Source organism: Silene latifolia, chromosome X (genome assembly GCF_048544455.1).
Source record: "Silene latifolia isolate original U9 population chromosome X, ASM4854445v1, whole genome shotgun sequence".
NCBI classification, from domain to species: domain Eukaryota; kingdom Viridiplantae; phylum Streptophyta; class Magnoliopsida; order Caryophyllales; family Caryophyllaceae; genus Silene; species Silene latifolia.
The window spans coordinates 327908379-327932236 of record NC_133537.1 but is presented as its reverse complement, the minus strand read 5'-3'; the positions used below and the strand labels follow the sequence as shown (position 1 = coordinate 327932236).

At 40.7% G+C, this 23858-nt stretch overlaps 1 protein-coding gene across 1 annotated transcript; it reads right to left on the bottom strand.

The window, feature by feature from the left end:
- Positions 1-4: 4 nt before the first annotated feature.
- Positions 5-7019, bottom strand: LOC141618399 (protein trichome birefringence-like 13). The gene is made up of 7 exons (XM_074435496.1): positions 6429-7019; positions 4843-5426; positions 2706-2883; positions 2016-2156; positions 1173-1293; positions 701-835; positions 5-287 (listed from the first exon to the last, which is right to left on the bottom strand). The coding sequence occupies exons 2-7, from the start codon at positions 5231-5233 to the stop codon at positions 24-26; spliced, it is 1230 nt and encodes a 409-aa protein (XP_074291597.1). The 5' UTR covers positions 5234-5426; positions 6429-7019; the 3' UTR covers positions 5-23.
- Positions 7020-23858: the final 16839 nt, after the last annotated feature.

Here is a 23858-nt window from a genome sequence, read left to right as displayed (position 1 = left end):
GTAAAAAAAAAATATTGAAAGTTTCAGTGGTAACCTTTAAGATTATACAGTTGTGTGACAAACAAATCATTCCATGTATCTGTGATTCCAGGTAAACACCAATGCATACAATCATCATGCTTCTTTCCACCAGCTTTTGCTGGATGAGCATCTGCCCTAAATTCACTCATATGGGTTATGTTCATAATGTGGAAACTTGATCCCTTCAAAGCCTTCTCCAAGTGACGATTGATCATTCTCGTTTCTACATTCGTTCCATTCTTCTCCACGGCAAAAAGTTGTTCAACCTGTACAAAAGAAGCCCAAGTTAAAAATGTAGATGACTTGTTTTCATGCTTTACAAGTTCTCGTAGGAGACGGTTTACTTATAATATTATCATGAGACTGGCTAATATGAAAATTAAACGAGTTAGTTATTCTCAGTTAATGGCCAAGGTTTATAGTTGAAAACTTGGAATGTGTTTGTTTCACAGTATAATAAACAGTTTTTCTACCGTGTGATATTCTTGAGAATCTTTCTTTAATTAGCTCACTACAGGGCACACGTTAGAAAAACCGATATATAAATGTGACATCGTCTTTCAAAAGACTTGCGTAAAATGAAGAGTATAGTATATTGAAGTTAAGGAAGGAATTATTAGATGCAGTTTAGCATATTGAAGATAAAAAATAACACAGTTGATGATCAAAGAAGACCTACTTCTTCTGACAGTAGAGGCTTTTGGCGGGGACAGGTACCGCCTTGGTCCCAGTCACCTCCTTCAAAATGCCTGGGGGATTGTGTGCGAAAAATCTTGATTCCACCAGGACGCATCTTTCGATCCACAAATGATATCTAAGACAATGTTGAAACAATAATTTGGCTATCAGTGAGTTTAAGAAAGAACAGACATAATAACCATGACAAAGATCCATAAAAGCATGAAATTTCCGATGCCATTAATGAGCATGAAGATGTCGTCATTATTATCAACATTACCAGCAACATTCATTGGGAGCAAAATTACGTGGTAAAAGGGTTTTTGCGTCAATATTATTGTAATACAGAATGTCGTGGGATCTAAATAACCAGTTAAATTATTTTTATCTTCATAATTTACGGTTTTGTTGGGTCAATACCTTCTAGTTCCAACCAAGCCTAAAATCTAACAGAAGCGATAATTGATATTTACCATATGCTCCAAAACTAAATCCAGACCGGTATCAGGAGTGACAGGAGGGTTTATTGGCATCCCATCCTTGTAAAAAAGCATTGGTGATTTTACTGGATCAAACTTTTTCGGTGCCCACCACCTGCAAAATCATAGGCAAAAGATTTGTGTTCATCTTTCATGACTACAAAACAAGTAACAAAGAGGACCAGTGAAGCTACTAGCATGAGCTGCATGACTGTGCATAGGCTAGATACAGGTCCCTCAATAAAAGCAAACAAAAGCCTTTCTGGATTCTCGGATATTTTGCACATGTGAAACGATATGACGGTAGAGCAGCGAAATATACTCCCTCTGTCTCATACTCTCAAGTCTCATTCATTTGTTTTCGTATACTTTTCGATCGTTTTTTATGCAAAAACATGCACGTGGATAAGTGTTATATATAATGGGAAGGTGAAAGTGTAAATGTGATATAATGGAGGGGTCCAACCATCACATGGGTACAACTCAGATGAAATAATGAGGGCAAAAAGATCTTTTTTAACACAAAAAAAATTACATAAAAGTTAAACAAGAAACAAACGACTGGGACGGACCATAAGGAATATGTAAGCAAATGGGTGAGATCAAGGAAGCATTGAAATAACAGATCAGAAAATGACCGTGGTGCTTGGAATTCTCGTGTTGTGAAGATGGATAATGGACGTCAAAAGCCTAAAAGGTGATAGCAAGAAGAAATACTTGTATTTATTTTTATTTGAAATGGTAACAATGAAATCAGAAGTATGTGCATTATGACACGCTGCAAGGCTACGACAATACCAGGAGACGCTAGATTTTGTACGATGCGTAGTATATTACCAGTGTCCAGTGTTGAAGATAACTACATCGTGGAAGCTTGGAGCTTCAGCCCACTTACTGTCAGGGACATCAACATCAACTCTATACCCATCTTTGTATCCAAGTGACTCTAGCAATCCACCGTTAGCATTAGGCGACCACCTGTAAAAAGAAAAAAGAAATCAATTCCTTTCCTCACACTGCATTTAACCGAAGTTAATGTTTAACCGCGATTTAGTGAGTCCAAGAGCTTGTTTTAATATTCAACACAATTTCGTTGGCGAGCGCTGTACTGTGAAACCATCATTTGTCCTATACTACTATAGAACACCAGTAGCTTTCCATAAACTTGCCACCAAATCTTTCAGCAGGCCATGAGCAACTTTAAGGTTCTAAGCAAGGCGCTAAACAAGACACAAGAAAATTTCTTTCCAATCTCCCCCTGTAACCGGTAACCCTCTGAGTACTCGAGACACGAGAAGCTTTACCTCCAATTCCTGTTGCGATAATTCACAGGCTTTTGAAAACATGGCAGCTTAACTGCTTAAGCTTAATTTCTAGTTAGTTACAATACCCAAGTTTTGCCAAATGCAACAAGGATTCAATAAATTTAGTGGAGTTTCAAGTGCCATAAATAAATCATTAAACCACCAATAATGGAAGGCGGAAAGTCGATGAATATTGACACTTCTACAATGGCATAGATCTTACCTACCATATCTTGCTAACAAATTCGTCCGATGATATGCAATTGTAAGATTATACTGAAGAAAAGTAAATGCACGGTCTGCTTCAGCTGGACGCCACTTTTTCACATCACTTGACACTCGTCTCAGTGTGCAGAACAGAGATACAAACATGTTTCTGTTCAGTGAATCACCAATAAATCCTGCACTGTCCCAACTTCACAGCATAAGAATCACCAAAAGTAACACTAGCCCACCATGGATACCAACAATTAAAGTAATGACCATTTACTATCCAGTTAATGAAAGATCTTCAATAAACCCAACAACCCGACATAGTTGCACATTACATATGTACATACGCGCACTTGCAATATAGTCTCAAGTCAGTCAATTTCACAAAAAAGGCCATAAAGCAACCGAACTTTCTTACATGGCGCACCCAAAACTGGTGCTTAAGCCTTAAATTACAGTGTTTCATAAAGCTAAAATCTAAATAAATTAGTTCAGCGTCATGTATTAAGCATCACCTAGTTCCATTCTATGTTATCCGACACTTCACTTAGCTGTCGTGTAGCGTGTCCTACACGACACTTACATGTGTCCTACACGACCCAACACTTCGATATTTACGTTAGACAACAAAATAGAAAACTTCGCAAAAAATAGTCGTATCCGACACTCCGACACGTGTCAGACGCGACACTGTGTCGGAGAGTCGGAGTAACACAGGTTCCATACTTAAAACAAAGCCCTCCTATTTCCCATGGACTTTAGAATTCCGAATGGCATACACGAACAAGCTCAAGGCAGATGGAACTGGTTAGTTGAGAGAAGTACAAAATATTTGCAGCTGAATGTTGTCATATTTTCGTGCCCAAAACAAGTTCAAACACTTCTCAACTGGTGAGGACGCGCAGGAAAATGTCCATCTTCCCAAAACCAATAAAATACTGAGGAATCGAAAATGAGTTACATGAACTTGCTCCCTTACCATTTCAACCCTCTCAATGATACCACAATCAAGCATTCTACTCAGCATCCAACTTAACGCATAAACCACCAGGGTGAAAATAACGGTGATAGAGGACCTCCGCTTCGCACCTCGAGTATATTTAAACAATGTCTAGCCCACCAATAATAAGCACCGAAATAAGCATGTAATAGATGAACACTGCTCAAACACTACCTTCAACATCCACACACTCCATCATCTTTAGCACCCAATCGAAGAATGGTCAACTCATCCCTATCATACCTCTTCTCAAAATCTAACTTCCCCTACTTGAGCCTCATCACTGTATCATTCACAATCAATGCAGCACCCGGGGAATAACTACCCAAAGATAAAACCAATGAAGAGATGCAAGGAGTATCTATGCTAGTGTACTTAACTAAGCACAAACCCATTTCCTAAAAGACTCCAAATCAACGACATTTACACTTCAATGAACCAAAACTAAACCCGAAAAGTCGATTGTATCATCAACACACACTACCAGAAAACTAATTCAGCAGCGAAACAAATTCAAACTCAATCGCTCCATCATAAAAACATAAAATGAACGAAACAACTATAAAGAGGCATGGGTTCTAAGTCCATTTCTCCATGATATCACACCCCAATACATTCCATTCCATTCCATTCCGACCTCTTAAACCAAACGACCCCAATTGTATTAACAATTCCCCCGATGAAAAATTCCGCCCCCTAATTACAAATCCTAATCCTGGTTTCGCCACGGCTTATATTAACTAACAAAATCACATTCAATAAACACAAATGAAACCTAAAAATCCCCAATAAACACAATTACAACTACATTATACAAACAATAACCAAAACCAACAAATTAAACATCAACAAAAACCCAAAAAACAGCAGAAAATTACCAATGCTAGTATCTCTAAATCTCTGAAGAAAATCAAGAGCATCAATTTGCAAAAGATTGCAACTTTTGGGAACCCATTTCCATTTAACAACATTCTCAGCATTAGATTTGTTATTCGACATACAATTCCAACCCTTGTATTAACTAACAAAATGACATTCAATAAACACAAATAAAACCTAAAAATCCCCAATAAACACAATTACAACTACATTATGCAAGCAATTGACAAAACCCACCAACAAAAACCAAAAAAAAGCAGGAAATTACCAATGCTAGTATCTCTAAACCGTTGAAGAAAATCAAGAGGATCAAACTCCAAAAGATTGCAACTTTTGGGTACCCATTTCCAATTAACAATATCAAAAGAATTAGATTTGTTATTCAACATACAATTCCAACCCTTGTATATCTCCTTACATGTATGATCATATCGTGGTGAATTATGAGCCGTTTGATCAAATACCCATCTCCCATCTGTCAGATCACAAGGCTGTGATGCAATCTTAGTGGGTTTGGGAGGATTAGATGGTTTGTAGAGAGAGAAAGTGAGGAGAAGGGTAGCTGAAATGAGGACTGAGATGAAGAGGAGTTGTGTTAGTGTGAGTTTGTGTGGTTTTTTTGCGGTGGTGGAGTGGTGGTTGTTATGGCGGAGAGCCATGGAAGTTGGGGATTTGCACTCAGTGCCTTATTCTTTGGCTTCACTCTCAGGCTTCTATGCTGAGATCGGATAAACGGGTCAGTCGAGTCGGGTACGGGTGATGATTGTTTTGGGTTGAATTGGTTTAGATTAAGTCACCGTGGGGGTTAAGTTTGGTTTGAATGTGTTGTTATTGGAAGATTTTGGATCCTGCCTGCTAAAGGTCGTCGACAATTTACTAATTATCGTCGACAATTTTAATGAACTTCCAAAACTACCCCTCCCTCACACTCCCCCTTATATTTTTTCCGTCTTGTTTTGTTTTCGTAAAAAGATAATTAATAATTACTAATAAACCCCGTTCGGGGATAGTTCGTTTTATTTTAATTTTTTAATTTATTGAAACTTATTTTAATTAGCGATTATCGATCCACGCACCCAAAACTAATTTAAGACGGAAATTAATAATTTTTTTAAAAAAAAAATTGAAAAAGGGCCTGGATGAAGAAATTTTTCGTCAGACCAAGGTCCTGACAAAGAAAATTTTTGTCCGACCATGGTCAGAACAAAAATATTTTTCGTCTGACCCAGTCCAGACGGAAAATATTTTCGTCCAGACCAGTCCGCGAAAAATATTTTCGTCCGGATTTTTTTTTTTTTTTTTTTTATAAAATTTTTTTTTTTTAAAAAAAAAAAAAAAAAATTTTTTTTTTTCCGACGAAAATATTTTTCGTGCTGGACTGGTCGATTTAAAAAATATTTTCCGTCCTGACTGGTCCGACGAAAAAATATTTTTGTCCGGACCATGGTTTGGACGAAAAATTTCTTTGTCCGGACCTTGTCCTGGCGAAAATGTTTTTCGTCCGGAATTTTTTTTTTTTTTTTTTTTTTTTTTGAAAAAAAAAATCATTTTCCGACTTAGATTAATTTTTGGTGCGGTAATCGATAATCGCTAAGTTCTCGTTTATGTTGTTAATTACAAATCCCGCTTTTTTTTTTTTTTTTGAAAAACTGTCTTTTTTTTTTTGTTTGAAAGATTTTAGTGAGACGGAAATTGACTTGTGTTTTAGTGAGACGGAAATTGCATTTTAGTGAGACGGAAATGGAGTTATGTTATGGAGGGCAAACTTGGAAATTTACATTAATTGTCGACGATAATTAGTAAATTGTCGACGACGTATAGCAGGACCCTTTTGGATTGATTTAGGCCTTTTGCTAATTTTGGCCCAATTATGTATATATTCATCATCGAGCCGATTTAAATTGTTCGGTTTGATTTAGCTTGTTGATCGTTTAGGTTAGTTGGGAGGATTGATGCATGGTTTAAAGTTTACCCTATACATCGATCCTTCCAATCAACCTAAACGATCAACCAAAGCTAAATCAAACCGAACAATTGGTTCAGGTTTCTAAGGGTGGATCGAATTGGAAACCGGACCGAAATGTAACTGTTTCGGTCCAAGTCGGTGAGGTTTATTATGTTAGCTGCTTAACTCATCTCTTAACTATGAGATTAACAACTAGATTCGTTTTCATCGGAATTGAGCAAACTTTTTACCTTTTTGTAAACGCACTCGTAATGAGTGATTTGCTCATTGTTGTCGATGGTTAACACCTGCAATTTACACCAAGGACAAAAAAACACACACACAAGTGACACAAGTGTGTTGCCAATTGGCAATTGCAATGCTTTAGTCCTACTTATATAATGTGATTTTTTTTGTTTGTAGTTTGTAGTGCTTTTATGTGAACTCTCCCACTAGCAACGGCATGAGTGTATGAGCCTATAAAACTATAGTTGCCCTTTGTCCATCCAAAGGCAACATGATATTTTAATGTCAGTTAACCGAGAAGCTGAGCGTTAAATTAGTGCGTGCATTGGTAATTGACAGTAATGAAAAAGACTATTGTATAATAAAAGATTTGATGTCAAAGTTAAAGAAATACAGTAGAAGGATGGGTAGTGAATAATGGCCACTGAAAATGGGAAGCACGCCTTTATAGATTCAATTAGTCTTGCTAAGACGGGTCGGAGCAAATGACGGGTAATGACACTTACAAAACGAATAGGGGGACAAGGTGGGGCACCTCCACGTCTTCCTCTCTCTCTCTATTTGGAGTCGTTTTGTGAGAAAAATGGTATCCACACTTTAAAAGTGACGGATACGTCCAAATCACAAAATGAGATTTTGTGTTATAGATTTGTGGCTATCAACAAATGTTATGTTATGCATGCTACCTAATCTATGTACCTAAACTATGCACTTACCTCTTGTCAAATGTCCACCCAAGCCTTTTGGTGTGTTTGTCTATTTGCATGCATATTAATCAACAGTTGTCTAATTAATCATTCACAAAATCTCGTTGAAGACAGGCGATATCCGTCACAAACTTGTGACGGATACCGTTTCCTCTCACAAAATGCTCATTAAGAGATGAGTGGGAAGCACATGGGGGTGCCCCACCTTGTCCCCTCTCCCTTTTTATAAGAGGTCACAAGCTTGTGACGGAACGGGATTATCCCGTCACAAGCAAGACTAACTGTTAATCATTCTTGCTCTATTATAACTCTGCTTCATTATTATGTACTCCCTCTGTCCCGGTTAATTGTTATGCTTTGATTTTGACACAAGGATCAAGGAAAGAGGAAGGAGTCCATCACTAAATGACAAATGGAACAAATTGGGTTTGAATGATCAAATTGGTCCTCCAGTTCATTCTTAAAATAGAAATAACAACAATTAATTGAGACACCCAAATATGAAAAAAGACAACAAATAATTGGAAGAGAGAGAATATCTTGGTATGGCTTATATGTGACATTATTTCTCTTGGATCGGAGTTGGCTACATAATTCATTTATTGGACAAAATATTTCACTTCAAACTTTGGTGTTTGCTTAATCAATTATCGTATGAGACAATTTCTCCATCCCTACAATCAAACAATTAAGTAGTGTAACATCATTCTCGATCATCTATCACTTTGTAGAAATTGTAGCCAATGAAAACTACGTTCCTATATACGAGATCCAGTTTCATACTCATTATGATACGTTGAATTACTGTTTCACGCTCGCTATGTCCCAAGTTAATTTAACATCTGCAATAATTTATTCATATATTCTTACAACATAAATATAATTGAATTCCATCTTGCGGGTCTTTAAACTGATCATCAATTTGTAACCTCTTTATTTATATACTCGGCCGTAAATTAGTAGGTTGGGGTTGGGGTTGGGGTTGAGGTTGTTCATGGTCACCCTTAGAAAAATTAGGGAGTGTTTATAAAAATTCAGAATTTATTTAAAAAGTATTATGAGTTTTTACTCGGTATATAATTTTTTTCGGAGGGTAGGTGACCACAAATTGCACAATAAATCAAAGATTTGGTAAACATGAGTTGTCAAATTCAAAAGTAGTACCTCACTTTGATCGTAAGTATTTTGCTGAAATGAGAAGTAGAGGCTGAATTCTATGACTAGCTAGCTCATGAGTTTATGTCAACTTCGATGTTTGGTGAAAAGTTGCAGAGTTTACGAGTTTATGTCCATTGCATTTGCCTTCACCTTTAAGATTCAATTCAAAGAAACTTGGCACTTTTGAGATTTGGAAAGTTAGTTCTAAATGTCATACATCCACTTGTAAAATAATAAAGTATCAATATATAAAACTACTAGTCTACTTGGTCATGTTCATCAATTTCTTTAGGTGGCTAAATAATTAATAAAGTTTCAATAATTTTTTCGTAAGAAATCTTGCATGCATGCATGATACATGCATCGTTTCACTATTGTTTTCTTAAGAGGTATGTAGGAATTAGTCCACGTACAAATAAGCAACCCCTCCAACAATTAAGGAAGATGATATATATATCCACGTACGTGATAACTCAAGGAGCGATCAAAGTATCAAATAAACCCATGTTTAATTGAAAAGAGGAGTCGAGATCGATAGTCATATATATATATATATATATTGAGGGGGCGTTTGTTTCAATAGCATGGAATGGAATGAATTGGAATATATATGAATCCATAATGTTATAGGGTTCTAAATAGAGTAGCATTTAGATATATACTCCTTTTGTCCCGGTTATTTGTTGTCTTTTTCTATATTGGGGTGTTTCAGTGAGCTGTTGTCCTTTCTATTTTAAGAATGAACTTGATTAACAATTTGATCATTCACACTCAATTTGTTCCACTTGTCATTTAGTAATTGAACTCTTTCTCTTTCCTTGGTCTTTGTGCCAAAACCAAAGGACAATAAATGACCGGGACGAAGGGAGTACCATTGAACACTCTTCCCATCTTTTGTAAAGTAAAACTTGTTAGATGAATATGACATAATATCCGATCCTGTTCAAGTAAGGTCGTATGAGTCATATGTGTATTAGTAAATGTCCGTTACGTTAAAGCAGTGTACAAGCAAGTCACAACCCACAAATTTCTCAAAGAATCAATCACATGTACACTTTTGTTAAGGTAACGACATACATATTACATACATGCCCTACTAACTTTAGTCCCTTTATTTACTTCTTTATAAAAGTGGATGAACGAAAAAGGTGCAATACTTGGCATGTAAGTAACAAATTGAACTTTGCCATAGCTTTCAAACATTTGTACTTTGCGTCAAAGTTGCATCCAGAAAATTACAGATTTTCAATAATATTGCCTTTTGTAACTTCTGGATTTGTATTGAATTTCCTATTGGAGTACCAATCGTATGAAATGTGGGTTTGCCAATAACGTACCATTTGATAATGCTTTTAACAAACTATATTTACTTGTTATAAATATAGCTATATACGGAGTAGATAATTATAATATTAACCGAATATCTAAGCTCATGGTTGAAACCTGATAATTGAATCTTATACCTTAATACATCCCTCACGCGAAAGTCTGGAGACTCCAGAAATCTCGTAGACTTGAAGCGTGGAATTGGATAATGCATATAGGTCCACGACCTGGTAAAGCTGACCCGATCCGATAAGGCTGACCCGAGAACCAAAAATGTCCCGAAATGTATCACCCGAAAGTGATCTGATAGACCCAAAGTGACCCGACCTGAAACTGACCCGACTTAATTAAGTGACCCAAAATGACCTAATTAAGGCAAAATCATGACCCGAAATGACCCAAACGACCCGATCTGAAATGACCCGACCCAAAAGTGACCCAATAAGTTATTGACCCGAAAATGACCCGACCCGATGTGACCTAACCCGAATGACCCATTTGCCAGATCTATGTCCACCATACGTTGTGCTGAAATTCTACATGCGAGAAGAAGAGTCTACCATGGTGTCGTAACTTGTAAACCCTAACTAACAATGAGAATATTACTGTAGAATATAAAACATTTACCATATATTGAGGATTTACATATTTTGGATTTAGAATACATAAATTATCAAGAGCATATACATAACTTTTAATTTAGGGTGAATTCTAAATTTGTTTGTAACTTTAGCTTGTTTGTTTTTTTTACTTTTTTAATTATTTCCCGCATATGTTATAACAACTGGGATGTACTGTACCGTCGTATTACACCTAATGGACCTTAAAATACCAGTAAGTGGATCATACATTTGATGTAGTACATCAGATGGTATAGTTTTTTAGCATTAAGATAAAGTTTTTTTAGTTTTATTATAAAGTTTTTGAGTTTATTTACTTAAACATTAAGCTCAAAAAGTTACATTATAACTCAAAAAATTTACATATAAGCTCAAAAAAATTTAATTTTTGACATCATAAAACTAAAATGTAAAAAATTCCAAAAACTCATTAAATGTAAGGTAGCAGAGATGTACAATCCTTTTTTTCATAAAATACTTGTATGTATCGGTTGTAATTTCACCGTAGAAAGCTATGATAAACGTATTGAGTATTGAGAAAGACTAAACGCACCAAACCAAAGAATGACTAAACATTCATTTAGTGGGGAACTGAAGATTCAATTGACAAATGTTGTTATAAATTGACAATATATGGAAAAAGGGAAAAGGCCAGTAAAGATAGTGCACTAGAATTACTCCATCTTTTAACTAACACGTCGTATGAATTTGTGAAATGGACTTAATGAAGGCTAAAACGTGATGGAGCTGCTTTAGTGACAAGGAAAAAGGTATTTGGTTATGTAGCATGCATAAGGTAATTAAATAATACTCCCTCCGTTCCAGTGATATGTTTACACTTCCCTTATTTTCCCCTCACAAAATAAAGGAAGTGTAAACATCTCACTGGAACGGAGGGAGTAGTTACAAGGAAATGTAATAGCAAAATATGGGTGTATGGTAATGGAAAAATAATTATTAGATTACATCTCATCACACGATAAAATTTGTAAGAGGAGACGTAATATTGTATTTATATTGTATTATTGATACTAGCAAGGGCAAACCTAGAAATAAAATTTTTGGGTAGTGAATTTTCCTCATGTTGTTTTATAATTATGTTAATAAGGTCCATATTTAAAAATTTTAGGATATTAAAAGTCGATTATTACAACCATTTTTTAGAAATTTAGGGTAGCGACTGCTACCCTTTGCTACTAGCTAGGTTCCCCCTAATTAACAGTGTTCTTGATCACATTGTAATATCAATGTTGTATACAATCACATCGATCATACTTATAGTCCTCTCTCAAATCACAAATAACCCGAGTTTATCTAATCAAAACATAGTTGCGTAAACCCAGTCTCCTAGTATCACACGGTCCTAATCAGGGTCAAAGTTTAATATAAACTAATTTAATTGATGAAATCTTTGAAGATAGTATACAACAAATGATCATGACAATTGTAACATCATACTTTTGTTTTTTATACTCCATATCATTTCATTTTTCGAGGTAAGGCTTTGCATTTTTTTTCCCAAAAATATATTTGTCCAAAAATCATACTCGAAAATACAATGTTTTTGTTTTTCGAGAAAACTTTGAGGGAAGAAACAAGTACAAGAGTGTAAGTATTTTTACTTAAGACTTATCCATTAAAACAGAGAAAATAAGAGTTAAAAGTATTGTCCTACAAATCACACAACAAAATTCTCACCTTTAAAGCTCATGAATCATGACCTAAATGGACGACATGAAATTATAATGCACAAAGTGTGATAGTGCCAAAGAGAAAAAAGACATGACAAAAAGATTTAAAAATAATAGGTCGATCACCCAAGTGATTCCTCAAGCCACCTTTCCAAGTCGACATGTCCCTTTTACAGATCAGCATCACATGCTAATACTTATTTATTTGTTTTATTTTATTTCACTTACGCCTGTTATTATTTGTGGGTTACACGTACGCCATTCTCACTTAACTTTTTCTTTTAAATATAATTTGAGTTTAGTTAATGAATTTACCTTTTTACGAAAGTTTTTCTTTATATGTTTTGCAAGTTTTTATTATATCTATTTGCAGGGTCGTCAAATGAATTTGAGAGTAGATACATTTTAGAAAGTTTATTTAAAATCCTAATAATAGAAAAAATAAAATTTTCTAATAGATGGTGCTCAAACTGGTATTCAGCTAGCTAGTAGATGAAACCATAAGTTTCGACCTTTTGGTTTCGAGATCATAATCTTTTGAATTTGCTATTAAATGGCTCAATTTGTTCAAAATCATTGTCCGTGATTAAGATTTATAGTCCGTATATTGTATGGCTTAGTATTTTTTTTATCATTGATATATTCAAATACTTATATATATAGATGTATTAACCAATGTAAAAGTTATCAAGTTTGATTTATCAGAATGACAAAGAATTGCCATTGCATAACCATCAAAAGCAAAAGGAGAAAAAATAGGTTAAAACCCAGTAATCGGTTAAAAGAACACTTAAGGTTCATGGTTAAAACTCTCAAAATTACAAAATTTATTAATGATGGGGCATATTCTGCACCCGCTGACCGAGTCAACGTATTGAGCAAGGTCAAAGATATCCACAGCAAGTCAACATTTTAGACAGCCTAGCCGACGCAGCCTGTCGGCCTGTCACTTGGGTCTCGGCTAGGCAACTAGCCGGCCGAGAGGCATATCCGCGTACTCACATCCAGACCCCTCGGCATGGAGTCAACCAGGTCCGCCGGCCTGCCATGGGTCCCTCGGCCGAGGGTAGAACATTCTTTCCACCTGCTCTGCCACTTGGCCACTTGGCCACTACGTGACAAAATGTGAAAGTCTATAAATACTCCACTTCTCTCATTGAGAAGGGGATCGAAAAATAATCAATTAAACATACTAATCTGGTATAAACTCCCTTATCTCTCTACAATATACTTTGTGCCAAGTAACACACAACTTAATCCCTTTTAAGTTTACTGACTTGAGCGTCGGAGTGAGTTCGCTCGGTGCCAAGCCGAGCCCTCAGTTTGTTCATTGTTTCAGGAGAGGCCGAAAGGAAGAGTCAAGCAAAGTCATCATTCTACAAGCTTACGTGGTAACAAATCCTGCTCATCGGATCACCCTCATGTTCAGGGAATGCTTCCTCAATCTCGGTCTGAAGATTGAGGACCTGAGCCCCTGCACTAATCCACTATAGAGCTTCTCTGGGGCCGGCCTAGTCCCCCTGGGGTCAATCAAACTGCCGGTGATGTTTGGCCAAGCCGATGCGGCCAAGAACGTTTGGTCCGAGTTCGTGGTCATTGATGGTACGTCTGCCTACAATGTTCTAATAGGCCGGTTACTTTGAGCGAGGCCGATCTTTGTCAGAATGTCCATCCGGCCCCGACATTGATGTATGTCTCGGACCGGGGAGGCCAAAAGCTCGTCTCAAAGGACGAGAGAGACGAAATTGTCAATGTCCAAATATCTGCCAGAGGGTGTAACATGCAATCCCTCAAAGTGGCGAAGAAATCAGAGAAGGGGAAGAGCCTATCCTTACGACAAGAGGGTGATCCGATGAGCACCAACAACGTCAGCATGGTCGAGGGGGCCGAGACCGAACAAATAGAAATTGACCCAGGACGCACCGTAATCGCTGTCGGTCTTACCGGAGCCAAAATTCGTGAGCCGACCTCCTGGACTCGCCGAGAAAGAACAAAGACGTCTTCGCGTACTCAGCCGCCGAGATGCCAGGCGTGAGCCGAGAGGTGATCGTTCACAAGCTGAACGTACTCTCCAACGCTCGCCCTGTCAAGCAGAAGATGAGGAACTCCTCGACCGAGAAAGATGAGGCCATCAAGGCCGAGGTAGACAAACTATTAGAGGCGGGCTTTATCATGCCTTGTACTTACCCTGAGTGGCTAGCAAATGTTGTAATGGTAAAGAAATCATCAAGGGGGTGGAGGATGTGTGTTGATTTTACAAATCTTAATAAAGCATGCCCTAAAGATTGTTATCCCCTGCCTCGAATAGATAGTTTAATTGACGCAACGGCAACGGCGACTACACTATCTTTGAGCCCGCTAGACGCCTTCTCGGGTACCATCGGTATTCATGGTCGAAGAAGACATGCCTAAGTGCGCATTCATCACCATACACGGCACATACATGTATAAAATGATGTCGTTCGGTTTGAAAAACGCTGGCGCAACTTACACTAGACTGGTGGACAAAGTGTTTCAAGATAAAAAAGGGCGAAACATCAAGGCTTACGTCGACGATGCTATTGTAAAAAGCAAGTCTGACAGCGAGCACTTGGCCGACTTGAGCGAAACATTTTGTTCACTAAGGAAATACAAGATGAAACTTAACCCAATGAAATGCAACTTCGGTGTCCGGGCGGGTAAGTTCCTCGGCGTGCTTGTCGGTGCCGGGGAATTGATGCCAATCCGAGAAAGTCCAGGCAATCTGGACCTCACCGGAGCCGAGGAATCGAAAAGAGGTTATGATGTTGACCGGGAGGATGGCGGCTCTCGCCCGTTTCATTTCCCGGTCAGCCGACAAGAGCACCCCATTCTTCAAAGTGTTGAAGGGGAATAAAGACTTTAGGCGGGGAGGAACAGAGCACGGCTTTCGTGCAACCGAAAGCTCATCTTCAAACTCTCCCAACCCCGTCGAGGCCGATCTTTGGGAGACGCTATATCTACACATAGCGATTACCTCGGCCACGGTCGATCTGCCGTAATCGTCGTCGAGAAGAAGACAAGCAAAGAACACCCAATCTACTTTGTCGGCCATACACTGCTACCCGCCGAGAGAAATTACCCACCGATTGAAAAAGCGACCTTTCTTTGTCGTCGTTGCCGCAAGGAAACTGAAACCTTACTTCGACGCGCATCCCGTGACGGTCTTAACCGACCAACCATTGGAGAAAACATTTAAAAATTTGAACAATCCGGCAGGCTCATCAAATGGGCGAGAGCTATCCGCTTCGGCATTCAATACAAAGCCGAGACCCTCGATAAAGGGGCGAGCACTTGCGGACTTCCGGCCGAGTGCACATACCAAGAAGAATCCCGGCCGTATGGGAAGTATATACCGACGGGTCCTCTACGCAAGAAGCACAATTTCGGGAGCCGACATCCTTATCATCGCCCAAACGGGGACGAGTTTGAGTATGCCTTGAAATTTACCTTCTCGGCCTCAAACAACGAATCCGAATACGAGGCGGTGATAATCGGAGTCGAGCTAGCTAGTCTTCTGGGCGGAACACATTGTGTTGAAGACAGACTCACTATTGGTGACTAACCAAATCGAGGAGAGAGTATGAGGCTCGAGACGATGGGATGGTAAGATACCCGGAAAGAGTAAAAGCGACACTTTGCAAAATTGAAATCTTCCCAAATCCAATGCATCCCAGTGTCGAGAACAACCGAGCCGACGCTCTCTCAAAACGGCCGTTCAACCATCAAGAATGTCACCAACCGTCTTTGGTGGATATCGGAATGCTAAAAACATCACCGAGACCGTCGGCATGGTGGGCGACATAGAAGCCGAGACGACGTGGATGACTCCGATAATGAAATACAAACTAACAAAAGAGTTACCGGAGGACCGCAATCTCTCTCAGAAGATAAAGAGGATCGCCGCAAGATACTTGGTGTTCGAAGGAGAACTATACAGAAGGTCTGTGATAAGACCACTTTTGAAATGTGTCGGCGCGGTGACGCGAACTCATCTTGACAGAGATTCACGAAGGCATCTGTGGACATCACATGGGGGCAAGAACGCTAGCCCACAAAGCTCTCCGAGCCGGCTACTTCTGGCCTACCATACTTGAAGATTCCAAAACTAAGACCAAGAAGTGCAAGAATTGTCAGATGCATGCTCCGGTGATACATGCACCTTCCCGAGACTTGCGACAAGATGCTTAGCCCCCTACCATTTGCACAGTGGGGGATAGATTTATTAGGGCCATTTCCGACGGCCTCGGAGGAAGGAAGTACCGATCGTCGCCGTTGATTACTTCACCAAATGGGTCGAAGTCAAATCGCGAAGCACTGCCAAAACCACGGCCGTAAGAAAAAGGTGATTTGGGAGAACGTCATAACTCGTTTTGGGTTACCCCAAGTCATGGTATATGACCACGGCCGAGAGTTTTGGAGTGACACGGTGATGAACTGGCTAGAAGAACTCGGTATCAAGTTTGCATACTCCTCCGTCTGCCACCCTCAGAGCAACGGGCAGGCGGAGGCAGCTAATAAAACAATCCTAAACGGGCTGAAAAAGAAGGTTGAAGATCTAAAGGGAAGGTGGGCTGATGAATTACCGGCGTCTGTGGTCCCTTAGAACCACGGAGAAAGAAGCAACGGGATACGATCCATTCCACCTTGTCTATGGGTCCAAGCCGTCCTACCAATTGAAGCATCGGTGCCGACATTCAGAACGCAAACCTTTAACCCAGTCGAAAATGAGGAAGGCCTGAAAGCCTCCCTAGACCTGGTCGAAGAAAGTCGAGACACGGCACGGCTCAACTTAGCCGTTTACCAAAACAGAATGAGAAGAGCCTACAACCGAAGGGTCCACAAAAGGGACTTAAGAGTAGGAGATCTAGTCCTAAGAAAGTCGGCCGCCACCAACAAAGGAAACATCCATGGCAAGATGACGGCCAACTGGGAAGGACCCTACAAAGTGGTTGAAGAAATGAGGCCGGGTACATACCGGCTGACAGACATGAAGGATGTGCCTCTAATGAGCCACTGGAACACCGACAACCTCAGAAAATACTTCATATAGCGGCGGAGGTGTCCGAGACCGTTGTGGGCACCCCAACGCATGATTATATCTAATGAAAAGTGTTCCAAGTTTTCCATCAAAATGAAGAATCCCCCTCCATAGTCCTACCAAAGCGTACGCCGCGCCAAAGCCAGCAATCCTCCCGAAGTACAAAAGCGTATAAGCACTTTGTTGAGACGCAAATCATTCGCCCGCCAATCCGGGGTGGCGAGAAGCGATCAATATGTCTATAGATACGGAAAGCAGTCAAAACGTAAACTCGGTTGCCTCGGCCAAAGCCGGGAGTGACGAGGGAAACGCGACTTGCCCGCAGCAGTTGTTACTCGCCACAACGACCAACATGCTTAGGAACGTATAAGTACGGTTGAGAAACGCAAATCGGACGCCTCGGCCAGGCCGAGAGTGAAAGAGAAAGCGATCAACACGTCTACAGATACGAACGCTGTCGCGCCGTAACCCCGATTGCCTCGGCCAGACCGAGAGTGACGGGGACACAACGACCGATACGCTAACATGTTCACAACGGCGGTTGGGAAGCGCAAATCTGACGCCTCGGCTATGGCCGAGAGTGAAGGAGGAAGCGACCGACACGCCAACATGTTTAAAGACGTTTAAGTACAATTGAGATGTGCATCCTAACTGCCTCGGCCAAGCCGAAGGTAAAAATAGAAAGCACTCAATATGTTAAAAACGCAAGGAGACAACTCAGACGAAAATGAGATAAAGACCTCGGCCAAGCCAGAGGCAAAATAAACAAACTCTTATTAAAAATGTTCACAGATAATACAAGAAAGAAGTCGACGTAGTCCCCATAAGGATAGCCTAAACACTACCTACCAAAGTTCAACAAAAAAGGGAAAGGTACAAAGAAAAGGTTACGTACATGAGAATTGAAAGCGCCAAAAAAGATGGCAGGGAGGAAAGACTCAATAGTTGGCTCCCGAACAGCTGAAACTGTCTGAAGGGCCGGGTGAATCCGGTGACGACCGCCCGTCTCCCTATGCCTGTTTCTGCTCACCATCAACAGCAGTAATGACATCACCATCAGTGGGCGACCCATAAGCCGACTTGGCAGCTTCAGCTGCCTTTGCCCTATCAGCTTCCTCCCTGGCCGCCTTTACCTTTTCAGCATGGGCCGCCTTCTTCGCAGCCTCCTCAGCGGCTTTCTTCGCCTCTGCCTCCTCCGCAGCCTTTTCCTCCGCAGCAGCCGCCTTATCATCAAGCAGCTGGTCAAATTTTTGCCACGGGAAGGAGCCGTCAGGAAAGAGCTCTCTGATTACTTCCCTGGTAGCTTCTTCGGCCTGGTCCCGGTATTGGGCGCACATGTTAGGGATGACGTCAGTTTGGAGCGTCTCAATGTCCTTCTCCCTCTGGTCGAGGATGGCCCTCGTGTTCCGATGCGCCTTCGACTGAGCCATATACAGAGACTTCCATTCTTCCCTCTTCTCAACAGCAAAGTCGAAAGCAGGCTGAAGCTTGTCCCGCTCCTCCCGCAGCTTAGCGGCGTCAGTCTCCGCAGCCTCAACCTTGGCCCTCTCGGCTAGGACCGCCTTCTCAGCATCCTCCTTGAGCTTTCGCTCAGCGAGGAAATCATTTTCGGCGGCCTGGAAGTCCTTCTTCGCCTTCTCGGCCTCTTGCTTAGAAGCATCAAGCTCAAGCCTAAGCCGTTCAAGCGCAGGAGCCGCCTCAGCCATGAGCTTTTCTTGCTCCATAATGTGACCACCGGCTAGTTCATTCCACTTCGCCAGCTTCCTGCACAATCTTGTGCCCTCCGCCACAATCTGAGCGGAGGAAATCTTCAGGGACGAGGAGTCGACGGTGACATTTTGATTGCCCGTCTGCACTGGCCGCTTCCCCAATTGCCGTTCAGTGGGACCGACACCCGGTGGCGGTTGATCTACAAAAAATTCGGACAAAGCATCCATGTCAACATTCATTGACATGCCAGAGAGCCTGTCATCAGGAACGCCTAATGAACCAGCTAAATCTGAGCCACAGATTAGATCTGTATCAGGCTTGGCCTTCTTGGTTGGAGGACCCATTTCTTTACCGACCACGGTAACAGCAGCGGCGGCAGACTCGGTCTCTTTTCTCTTATTCAAAGGAGGAGGAGCCTCCGCAACAGTGACCTCCTCCTCAACATCGATGACCACCTTCTCCTTTTGGACTGCAGGGATTGAAGGTTGAACTGAAATTGACGCCGTCGCCGCCATAGACGTTGCTCTTGGCTTTCGGCGCGGCACGTTACCGGCGATCTTCCTCTGAGCCGCCCCCGCATCCAAAACCTTCAATCTGCTGATCCATGAGTTCGTTTGGGGCGGTCACGATCACGTGCCGCGGCCTTAGGATGCAACTCAACAACTCTCCTGTTCTTGTCAAGTCCCAACCTCTCGAGGACGTCAACAGACAGTTCCGGGCCAAAGCGGTCTGCAAAGGAAACGAAGCAAGAGTTAAGTAAAAGAAATAAATCAAAGTTCAAAAACAGAAACAATAAAAGCAGAGATGGGCCTCACACCGACCCCACTCCCCCCGTTCGAGGGCCGGTATGAGGCCGACGTGGCAGAGCGGCTCATCATCCCGAAGAATGATCTGCGTCGGGGCATCCATCCCTTCGACGTCCTATCCTTCTCGACCTCAAACAGCTTCATTGCCCGCCTTTCGTCCTCATTGAGATGGACCTTCAAGGCGTCCATCTTAAGCTTATTCCGGAGACATATTTCTCACGCTCCCCCGACTCTCACATCGCAAATTGACACGGTTACGGAAGGACCGGGCGATGATAATCCTCCGGAACCTCGACGTATACCCACCGCCCCTTCCAAATCCTTGCAAGAAATAAGCTTAGAGACGGTGATATAACCCGCTCGGTCAGTATGCTATACCACCGTGCCACCCACGACATTACATTCGAAGGTGGTGAAGCCGGCGAAAGAGGTTCACCGTTGGGACCTCCCCTTGGAAAAGACACAACCATACAAAACCAACAATTGTCCTGATGGCCAACGGATGCAGTTGGGCCACGGCGACGTTCATGGCTTTAATAATGGCAACAACGTACTCATTCGTTCGAGGAAACCGAGCCCATACTCCAGGTGTCGATGTATACGCCGATACAACCGGGGAGGGCAACAGACGGCTGACCCTCTTTAGGAATAACAATCTTATACTCCTGCCGAAGGAGAAATGATGTTCAAAAAGTTCGAACTGGAACAACCGGCGAACTTGTTTGTCCAAGCACGATCAGGACCGATCTTACAGGCGTCGCCGTGATCCAAGAGATGCGGCCTCTCCTCATCAGAATGAGCCCTTTATCATCACCATCATCATCACCATCATCACCATCATCCTCGAAATCCTCCAAATATTTTGGATCAATCTCGGAGAAAGCGGCCGGGACCCCAACGGTCAACGGGGTGACAACCAAAGGCCTCCTCTTCATCGGGCGCGACGGGGGAGCCCCGTGCCGCAGAAATACTAGGTCCAAAGATCGCGAGAAGACATGACAACAAATACTTAATAAATAAAAGTTGAAAAAATTTGGTTGTTTACCTTGGAAAAGTGTTACGCCGAGTAACGCTTTGAAGACTAGAGAGAAGTTTCGTCAAAGAAGGCTAGAAAGAAGAAATTTTTTTTGAGAAAGTGAATTTTTGGCGGCCAAAATCAGGAGCTAACTGCTCTATTTATAGAGCAAAGCCCATGAAACGGACCAATCAGGGCAAAGCCCATGAAGCGTCAACCAATCAACGCCGAGCCACGTGTCAAGCATGCAACCATGGAATGTCAATCGACAAACAGTTACAAAACTTCTTCAACACGCTCCTTGACGGAATGCCAATCGACGTATCTTCTTCAACACGATCCTTGGTATCTACTTGCCAAACGGCCTTTCGTTCAACCGAGCTTGGCGGACCTACCGGGGCAATCAAAAGCACACGGCACTCACAACCTCGGTCTCGGCCAAATACATTTTCTTTTCCACATTTGATGCCCTTTACACATCCATGTGGAGGGGGATACTGATGCGGCCTGAGCGGAACCAAGCCGAGGAAGAAGAAGCCGGGGAAGAGATTTCAACTTGCGCAGAATACGCTCAACACTCATCGAAGCTCCATACCACGGCATGTAGACTACGCTGGGGGCAAATTGATGGGGCATATTCTCGCACCACGACCGAGTCAACGTATTGAGCAAGGTCAAAGATATCCACAAAGAAGTCAACATTTTAGACAACCCTAGGCCAGCCGCGACTGTCGGCTGTCACTGGGTCTCGGCTAGGCAACTAGCCGGCGAGAGGCATATCCGCGTGCTCACATCCGGACCCCTCGGCATGGAGTCAACCAGTCCGCCGCCCGCCATGGGTCCCTCGGCCGAGGGTAGAACATTCTTTCCACCTGCTCTGCCACTTGGCCACTTGGCCACTACGTGACAAAAGGTGAAAGTCTATAAATACTCCACTTCTCTCATTGAGAAGAGGATCGAAAAATAATCAATTAAACATACTAATCTGGTATAAACTCCCGTTATCTCTCTACAATATACTTTGTGCCAAGTAACACACAACTTAATCCCTTTTAAGTTTACTGACTTGAGCGTCGGAGTGAGTTCGCTCGGTCTTAAGCCGAGCCCTCGGTTGTTCATTGTTTCGGAGAGGCCGAAAGGAAGAGTCAAGCAAAGTCATCATTCTACAAGCTTACGTGGTAACAAATCCTGCTCCAGAATTACACCCGGAACAATTAAAATTTAGAATGAAAAAGTTTTATCATCGATTTGTTAAATACTCGATCGTTAAATACACAAACTAAACTTTAAATATAGAACTTAGCCATCATATTTAGCTTTACTAAAGTTACTACTTTTTGCTTTCATAAACAAAAAATTAAGCTAGTCACATAGATAAAGATGGGTAGTCCTAGTCCTAAACATTCTTTATGAAAAAGCATACATGAACACATTATTTTGTATTTACGTGCTTAATTCGAGATCTATGCTTATACAAAGCCATGACCTAATTTAATTAGTTACACTCGACACTTAGCTTTTATTTTATGCACCGATCGGCGATCGAGATCTGTCTAAGTAAGAATTAATCTGTCTGAGTAACAATAATGTTTATTTTTAATTACTTTTTGCATAATTGCATGCATATGCCTACACCACTAATCAGAATTAATTATTGCTATTCTTTGATTAATATTGCATAAATTTAATGTTAATCCTTGTTAGTATTAGTTTGTGTCTATTGTGTGATGGCATCTACCCTTTTGGCCGCCAGAACTTTGTCTGTTAATGGTCTATAGTATAGATTAGTTATGGGTAATTAAGTAGGATTACTGATCTTTAAAATTACGTATTTAGTGTAACGTAAATGTACATGTTAGGGTGTAAATCCATGTCCCACATCAGTAGAATAAAGATGGAAGATCATCTTTATAAGTGTCCTGAAAATATTATAGTACGAGGCCTTTTGGGAAGGAGGTCAATAGTAAATCCGTGAGGCTTGACCCAAAGCGGACAATATCGTACTACATTGGTCTGTGGACACAGATGCAACAGAGGCCCAACACGAGGATATTCACACTTCCGCACAACAGTACATAATACTTATTTAAAGTTTTTTTTTTTTTTTTTTGAATAATTTTGTACAAAAACGTTTTTTAGTTTAAAGAGTAGAACAATTATGTCAATAGGCTCCAACAATGTTGTAACATGAAGTAAGTATATAACCAACCAACCCATCACATGATCACATAAATTAGTGGATTAATTATTACGTTTACGTGTCAGTTTACTTTGCTAACCCCAAAAAAAGTAGTAAAGTAAAGTAAACTACTGAATTACTGTGTAATAAAAGAGAATGTGGAAGCTTTATGTAAGGTAAATAAAATGTATTGTAATGAGACACCATGTGATCCATGTCGAGTAGCCTTAATTCACTAGAATAATAAAAACATGGTAAATAATTCAATTGAACCATCAACCAATTGTTCCGTTTTTGGCCTTTCAGAAATTTTGAAGTTAGATCACCAACATGGACTTAGCACTTGACTCAAACATAATATCCATGTTTTTTTTTTTGATAAAACATAATATCCATGTTGGGGGTGGATTCAATTCAAGACTACAAGTAGATATTTTATCGCCCTCGTTTCAGTTGAAGCGGATATATTAGAGTTTTAGCCAGTTAATACTGATAAGCGGAAATAAATATCAAATATAATATCCACGTTGGGGGTGGACTAGACGAGATGAATTTTACATTGTACTCCGTACTCACTTTCGTCTATAGTATTACTCGAAAACTTAAAATCTCCTATGATATACTCCATAGTATACGAAATTGTAACTTTCAATATCGTTATGAGCAACATATAAATCTATGAGCCATGAGGTAGCGATCATATCTTACATCATAAAGTTTTAGCGGAGTTAGACTTTATAAAATTTGAAATGTTAAAATTTTTTCTTCAAATTTTGTTTACGTTTCATATCATCACTCTAATAAGATATGAACACACGATTT